This window comes from Agrilus planipennis, unplaced genomic scaffold (genome assembly GCF_000699045.2).
Source record: "Agrilus planipennis isolate EAB-ADULT unplaced genomic scaffold, Apla_2.0 scaffold281, whole genome shotgun sequence".
Classification (NCBI taxonomy): Eukaryota; Metazoa; Arthropoda; class Insecta; order Coleoptera; family Buprestidae; genus Agrilus; species Agrilus planipennis.
In genome coordinates, this window is record NW_020439260.1 from 324446 (window position 1) to 332835 (window position 8390).

The 8390-nt window shown below is 35.9% G+C and overlaps 1 protein-coding gene across 1 annotated transcript in view; it reads left to right on the plus strand.

Annotated features, from left to right (window-relative positions):
• Nucleotides 1–7009, plus strand: part of LOC108741870 (runt-related transcription factor 1-like) — a 41564-nt gene extending 34555 nt beyond the window's left edge. The window contains exons 3-4 of the mRNA XM_018476838.1: nt 3868–4047; nt 6054–7009. Of these exons, the coding sequence (XP_018332340.1) occupies nt 3868–4047; nt 6054–6721 (848 nt within the window). The 3' untranslated portion in view covers nt 6722–7009. The remainder of the gene's footprint in view (nt 1–3867; nt 4048–6053) is intronic.
• Nucleotides 7010–8390: the final 1381 nt, after the last annotated feature.

Genomic DNA, 8390 nt, shown 5'->3' on the forward strand with positions numbered 1-8390 from the left:
CAAGTTCAATTCTAAGATGCTCCAGGATTATGCACTAATAACGGTTAGACGAGGGGGCGAAGTTGGTAATATTAACAATGGGTGATGATGAAGAGTTCTGAGCTTTTCTGCCTTGGTCGAATTCTGATTGCAGACATTTCGTCATGCCTAATAGATGGCATCTTCAATACTTGACGATGTACGATCGTGAGCATGTCGGTGACGCGAACTCATAATATTTTCCCCTGCCAAAAAGTGCCCAACGTCGCTAAAGAAGTTTTCACTTCAATAAATAAAAGTAAAACAAATATACTGGTATACAAGGGACGAAAAAGTAGGGAAAGAGAGAATATAAAGATAGGAGACGAAAAATTAGAAGAAGTGGCCGATTTTAGATATATAGGAAGTCAGATGAGTCAGGACGGAAGGAGTAGTAGGTATACAATGTAGGTATGTAAAGGTATATAAAGTAGCGCAGAGTCAAGTCACCTTCAATAAAAAGAAGTCACTTCTATGCTCGCGAACAATTAATTTAAAAATTCGAAAAAGATTGTTAAAGGTGTATGTTTGGAGGGAGGTGCTGTTCGGGTGCGAAACAAGGACGGTGGGCGCGGCGGAAAAGAAAAGGTTACCAACGAATGATGAGAATACCGTGGACAGAGAGGGTTAGAAATGAAGAGGTATTAGAAAGAGTAAGAGAACAGAGGACTCTATGGAAGTCAATAAAAATAGGCGCGATAGGTTGGTAAAACACCTTCTCAGGCATGCAGTCTAGTCAGAGGTATATTAGAGGCAGAAAGAGGAGTTAAGATGAGTAGAGGTAGAGCGAGATTAGATTACTGTTCTCAAATAGTTAAGGATGTGAGATGATCTAGTTTTAGGTAAATGCGAAGATTAGGTCAGGATAGGATGGAGCGGAGGTGCGTGTCCAACCAGTGTTAGGACTGACGACCTCAAGATGATTATGATGATGAACAAAAACACTATCTACTGAAAATTGGTAATTATAGAAAAGGAGACTGTGGCATGAAAATAATAAAATAACCAAACCTACATACCCCAATAATCAGAACAAGTTATTAAACTGCGCAACGATATATTTAATGCTGGTCACCCGGTTATTCGATTCCCCGCAAAAGCACTATCCGGTGCATTTCTGGTATTAACAACCATATAATCTAAATAAAATTTTATAACATTCGGAAAATCCGTTTTTCTTTTGTTTAACAAAAAAACTGCAAAAGGAAGATTTGGGGATTAATTTATTTAAAACCAACAAAATATAAAGACAAACAAAAAAATAAGAATTATTTATTTATGTATGTATGTACTTGTATATTTCTCATGTGGACCTCAGGGGGGTCACACCTTGATACAAATTTGTTCTGACTTATTGTGCTCCTTAAAACATACAATACAATACATTTTACATTCGGATGTCGTCCGTGGAATACCTACTTAGTTGCTTCGTATGTAAGTTTATGCGCTCTAACACAAAAGGTTAGTTTCAACCTTTAAATAGCTATTACCCTATTACTATATATGTGCAAACATTTTTGTACCTAGATATGCATAAATAATAGGAAAGTCTTTATGTACTGTAAGATGTTCCCTTATCAATAAGAAATGGGATGCTGTATCCTATTTGTCTACGGTAGAGTTATCGATTTCTTCTTTGCGTTCTCTGCTTGCTTTCGTGCCCTATTTACGCGAATCTGTATTTTATGTAAGTGTATGTATCTACACACGGTAGCATCGCATATGTACATAGTTGGCCCCACATTACGTTTACGTTTACATGTGTGTAGGTGCTTGCTTGCTTGCCTTTAGTGATGAATCGTGTGTACACCCGAGCGTTTTGCGTCTTAACGTTCCTCCAAGATTAAAACCCCTTAATGGCGGCACAGCATTAGTCTTGCTCCGTTTTAAAGGGGTTGAATAATCACCGGGCCAACACCTAGGCTTAACCCTTGCAAGATAAATGTCATTCCACCCCTCATTACGCCTGCAATCAACTTAGAGGATCGCCGAGAAAAATCCTCCGCGTTGTTGTTAGCAAGTCTCCACTTATTCTTCTTCTTCTTGTTCTTATTCTTCCACTTCTGTGTCGTCTTCATCTTCTTTTCGGCCGTAACGAAGTTTTTCGCCTTGTCGAGGGATGTTTTTTACGCCCCCGGCTTATCTTTAAGGGCTACTTTAATTGCGAGTGAATCCTCTAAATTTCCGACGCCCGGGCTAGGGTGGCGTCCCGACGCAGCGCTAAATTGCCGTATTTACTTTAATCTCGTTCCGATGCTGCTCTTTCTTCGGGATTAAAGACGGATTCGCGTTGTTTTTCTTGTTTTTTTCTTCGGGGATTATTAGCGATTATTTCGAAAGGGTCAGAGGCACTCTTGGATCGTTTAAAATTTTAATTACCGTCAAAACCGAGTAACCCTGCCTCCACTAGATCAGCTACCCTGTTCACAAATACATAATATAAATAATGGAACATATGATACTGAAACCTTTAACAGTACGACAATCGTAGGTTTTCCAACATGAAATAAAAAATATATCTTAAGAATTTTCAATTTTTGTTTAATTCTAGGGTATTTAAATTATGTTCTACTGGTAAAATATATTCAACTATTGACTTACACTAATCTTTATTTAATGTCAGAGACTAAAACTCCTTTTACAGCAGCCGTTTTAGCAATTTATGTAATAATCTATAATGGCGAAGTTCGGTCATTTATCGCTGGTGCAGGTTTGCATTTTTGAAAAATATGTATAAAATTTCATTTAGTTAACTGTTTTAGAAAAAAAAAATGAAATTTCTTGCTTCTTAAAAAGCAGGTAAATAGTACCTCAAAGATAAACGTCAAAAAGTAATTGAAATGTTTCACTACAGCGTTCACAGGTTGGAGAAATGTGTATAACTCTTCAGTTGTATGTTTTATCATTTCATTGTGAAGGTTATTTCAAAACAACTTGTAGCAACAGAAACAACACAATATTAAGATGATTTCACATTTGTTGTTGAAATCAGGCATCAAGGATAACAGTTTGGTTAAAGCAGAGGATAGCGCACGGCCGAGTCGCCTTCAATAAAAAGAAGTCACTTCTGTGCTTGCGAACGATTAATTTAGAAATTCGAAAAAGATTGTTAAAGGTGTACGTTTCGAGCGATGCGCTGTACGGTCGCGAAATTGCACAGTCGGCGCGGCGGAAAAGAAAAGGTCAAAAGTGTTCGAAATGATGAGGATACCGTGGATATAGAACGTTAGAAATGAAGAAGTATTAGAAAGAATAGAACAGAGAACTCTATGGAAGTCAATAAAAAATAGACGAGATAGGTTGCTAGGACACCTTCTCAGACATGAAGGTCTAATCAGTCACATATTAGAGGCAGAAACGGGAGTTAAGAGGAGTAGATGTAGACCTAGATTAGGTTACTGTTCCCAAATAGTTAAGGATGTGGGATATTCTAGTTTTATTAGATTAGTCCAGGATAGGAAGGAGTGGAGATGCGTTTCCATCCACTTTAAGACTGACGACCTTATGATGATGATAATGGTTAAATAATATGTTCGGCTTGGATGACTTTTTTTAATATTCATCATCATCATCATCATAAGACTGGTTAGACACGTACCTCCACTCTTTCCTATATTAAGCTAATCTTCGCATTTCCCTAAAACTAGAACAACCCACATCCTTAACTATTTGCGAACAGTAATCTAAACCTAGGTCTACCTCTACCCCTCTTAACTCCCGTTTCTGCTTCTAATATGTCTCTGACTAGACCTTCATGTTACCAAATGTGAAACTGTTCAACTGTTTTAACAATTAATTACTTTAAATTAGTCAATGTAAAATATTTAGGCACTTGTTGTTTCTTTTCAGGACTTGCCAGCCATTTAGCTGGTTTCCCTGGACCTCATCCAGATTGGGCAGCGCTTGCGGGTATTCACCAGTATCATACAGGTCCATTCTTGCCACATCACCATCCTCATTTTCCGCAACAAATGTTTGCAGCAGCTTTAGACAATCGGTCGCATAATTCATCTCCAAGAATTTCAAATGGTAATTAAATTATTGATTGCTATCATTAATGAAATTTAGTTGCGTTTTCTTTCTTTGCTTTGTTCAAGTGAAACTTCTTTAGCTATATTGAAGATAAAATTTTAAGACTGATGGCGAAATTTTATCGATCGGAAAATGTGAGTTTATTATGCGAAAATAGCATACGTCGTAGATATTGATATCCAAACTAACGAATATAACCTAGATCTAGCCTAAATAATGTTAGAAGAGATCGATACAATGTTCTGACGCTATCAGAAATATGAACTATTTTTATGGTAACATATTTCGACAACAGGAGTTGACGCGTTTCTGAACAGGTGGACAGACAAACAATAAGGGGTAAATATAGAGAGTGAAAGTGCCCTATTTTGCTTTAGCCCATGTAATTGAGACAGTGCTCAAAATTTTGCAGAAATTTATATCTCGGTATACCTAATCAATTCCAGAAAACTAGACGCGTAAAAAAACAAAAAGAGTGGCGAACAGAATTAAAGTAAATTATTACAAAAAAGAGTAAATTTCTGAGCACTATTCCGATTATGTAATTTTGAAAAAATAGGACATTTTCACAATACTGTATTTATACACATTCCGGATGATGAGCTCTAGGGCTATAATTTAATCTAACGAGATGCCCGCCTCCGATTTAGTGGCGCTTGTAATATGTTAATCTACATGAAAATTGTTAGGTACGTATTTTTTTGCGGAGAAACGTTTTTAAGGGTGAAATTTTCAGGTTTACGTTCGATATGAACAACGACTTTTAATTGTTTTTAATCGCACATTTAAGGAACTAAAAATACGTAGCTTTGAAGGGTTGAAAATAAAAGAAATTCGATTGCAAAAAAACTATTGATTACTTTGTAATAGGAATAATTTTAAGCGTAAAAAAGACTACTAAATACGTATCTGTATTAAAAATAAAGCAGTTACACGGGCTGTACGCCATATGCTCGTTGTGGTCAAACTATAAGTTTAATCAAAAAATTTTCCTTATTGTGATATGAGATTGTCTGCATCATCTAAATTTGATATTCAATAGAAGGAAAATTACGGCGATATTGAAATGTTTTTTTTTTCAAGTCAAATGACCCAAACAGTTCGCAAAATGCTCATTGTGGCCAAACTATTTAGAAGTTTAATTGAAAAATTTTTTAAACAAAACTTATTCTGTATTTTAATAGTGTCCAAAAATATAAAAAAGAATGTTTCGTTTAAATGACGTAGAGATAAATATGAGGTCAATCGAAAAAAATTATAGAATAAAGTTGTTCAGAATGGTAAGATACCAAACTATGCAAAACATCACTGCGATATTCAAATGTTCTTTTATTCGGTTCAAGTGTCCCAAAAAGTTCGTATTTGGATAAATGTAGGTATGGAGGTACAACATCGTTTTGAAGAAAAATTTACTTTCTTTTTTAAGCTCAATTTGGACTCAATAAGTTAACGTCAATTTTTATGCTTAATCTCAAGATCAATTAAGATAATGAAGAGATTTGAATATCACCACGTCATTTTTTGCATTATTTTGGAATTCTGAACAAGTTTATCCTACATTTTTTAGATTGCACCCATATTTTTTAGTATTTTTGAACACTGTCTAGTAAATCAAATTTGGATACTGCAGCAACGTCCGTCAACAATCGTTAATCTTTGTTTCTAAAATTCTTGGGCTGTTAAAATTGATTTTTTTAATTGTGTATGGTTTTGAATGCTTAATGTAGGTACATGAAATAGTCGCCAGTACGATACTGTAACTAAACCAAATAACTCTTTGTTGAACTTTGCCTAACAAGACGAATACATACTGATGTATACGAGGGTGGATTGATAAGTTTCCGGCCTAACCAAGAGATGACGCCACTAGGCCTACCTTGAGGTGACATTCTATAGTACCATCCTTGGATAGCTTGTAGCTANTTCTGGCTCACGCTCTGTGAACAGACTTTTTTAAACGGTTTCTTCTAAATAAAATATGACGTTTATTTTATATAATATAGATCCCAGTTCGTCCCTTGGTCCAATTTCTATCAATTGTAACGGGACAACTACATCACCTAAATCGTCGCCGGTTCACCCTGGCCTACTGACAACTGCAAGGACATCATCCCCTGAAGACAACATTTCCGTAACAGGGTCTCCCCTTTCCTCTCCTCGCACAGCCCCTGCATTCCCTGGAGTCCTTCCGTCTTCCGCCCTTCCTAACAACCACCTTTTCAGTAACGCTTTAGCAGCCAGTCTATTTCTGAACACGCCAATGCTTCCGCCCCCTGGTCAATGGTTATATTCCCAATTTTATACCCCAGATTGGCCCTGGATTCAACTTCGTCATCAATCGCTTTTTACTGCAAATACATCAGCAAGAAGCAATTCACCTCAGGATGTAAAAAGTTTGCCGAATCCAGACAGTTCGGGTATTCATTTAGACGTAACAGAAGAGGAAAATAGAAAAAGGGAAAACAACGGAAGTGAAGTGGACGTAGAGCATGTTGAGAGAGTCGAAAACAACAATGAAGACGAAGACGATGGCACCATCTTACGAATAGGAAAGAAGGCAAATGTGACTTTAGTGAGACAGAGGAACGAGAAGGATTCAGGTAGTGCTTCACTTCTTAAAGTATCAAAGGGCAGTGGGGCTAGGCAGACTGACGTTTGGAGACCTTACTAGTGTATATTTATTAAAAAGTGTGATGTTGTATGTTTAACGACAAGTTGTTATGCCCATTGTTGTATGAACACGTTTAATACTGGAACAACCTGCACTACCAAGTGAAAATATTCGTATCGACGAAACACTAAACTCTTGCAACAAGTTCAGGCACACAAGGTTATCGTATACAAAGGTATTTTTATGTTAAGTTTGACTATCTATTTTTCTGGTTCGCACTTTAAAGATTAAAATTGGACTTAGATACTATTTGTGACCTCTGTTTAACAATTTTTCGATGTTTCACTTTGAAAATTGTAATTTGCGTTTCCACAATGTTACTCGTAACAAATTGTATTTACTTATACTGTAAATATACTCAAGTGCGTTCATGTATACTTCTGACCTTTCCGTTTAATTTTTGTAAATAAAAAGATTTATTAAATAAATGTAGTTGGTCGACGTTTACCTCAATTTATTTAATCGATAGTATCAGACGTTTATGCTGCTGTTTTGATAAAAAAGGATGTTGAGTATAACCTAAAATGGTATGCTGTAGTGTAAGCAAAACAATTTCAAGGTACAGACAATGTATCACCCATCTGCTGATATTTACTATACTTCGTGTACTTCTGTAGCGATGTGACATTCAGCTTGACCGGCGCAAAGTAGAAAAGAGCCGCACTAGGCCAGAAAAGGAAGGAGACAACTCTCGGCCAAACTCTTAACCGGTGAGGAGCGGATAATTCGTACAGTACTGCACGGAAAAATTGACCGTTTTATCCACTACAATTGCATTACTCAAATGCGCTGTTATTGGTACCATTTACTACTGAAAATATCAAGGAGATGTTTATTTATATTTGAAGATATATTAAAAGGCTTTAACGCTTGTTTTCGACTCGCACTACTATTCATGATTGAACAAAACTTTTGGCAGGTACTGTATGAAAAAGTATGTTTAATGAACAAAAGTCGAGAGTATAATGAACTTTTTTCTCCCTACCTACGATTTTGCCAGCGCGCATCCAAGACATTGGAAGGGGCACATCGCTAGAGAAAGTAAATGAAGTACACTAATTGTAATATTTCATGTTTGGACAAGTACCATTGCGCGCAAACTTAATGAAGCAATTACCAGATATGTGGATCGTGATTTCAAACTGTCCAATACAACATAAAGTTAGTACAGTCGTTCTACAAAAAAGCATAACGATTCTACCTCGAGACAATCATGGTCTCTACGGAAGATAGGGCTCTTTCTATTGTTTTAGCTGTTTTTTTTTTCTGTTTCCTTTACAAATCGGACAGATTTGGATATAAACTGACCGACACAATTTCGATTTGGCTGAAGTTTTATGTTCGGGTTCTATATCGAAAAAAAAAAGAGGTATGTGTTCGACGATTTTTTTTTTAATATCTTGGTAAATAGAAATGATAAAAAATTTGATAATTTGATATTTTTGTCTTATTGTTATAAACAATTAAAGTGTTTAAATTAATTTTAAACAACTGCCCCCACTGTGTAGAAAGTTTTATGAATTTGTTTCTTGATAAATTGAAGTTAAAATAGAATTAAGAACTCTTGAGATAGTTAACTTAGTTTACATATTTATTCTGAAAAACTTGTTTCGACTTAAAGGTTATAGTAAAAGGGTACAAAATTTTAACAAAATCAAAAGTGATAAAT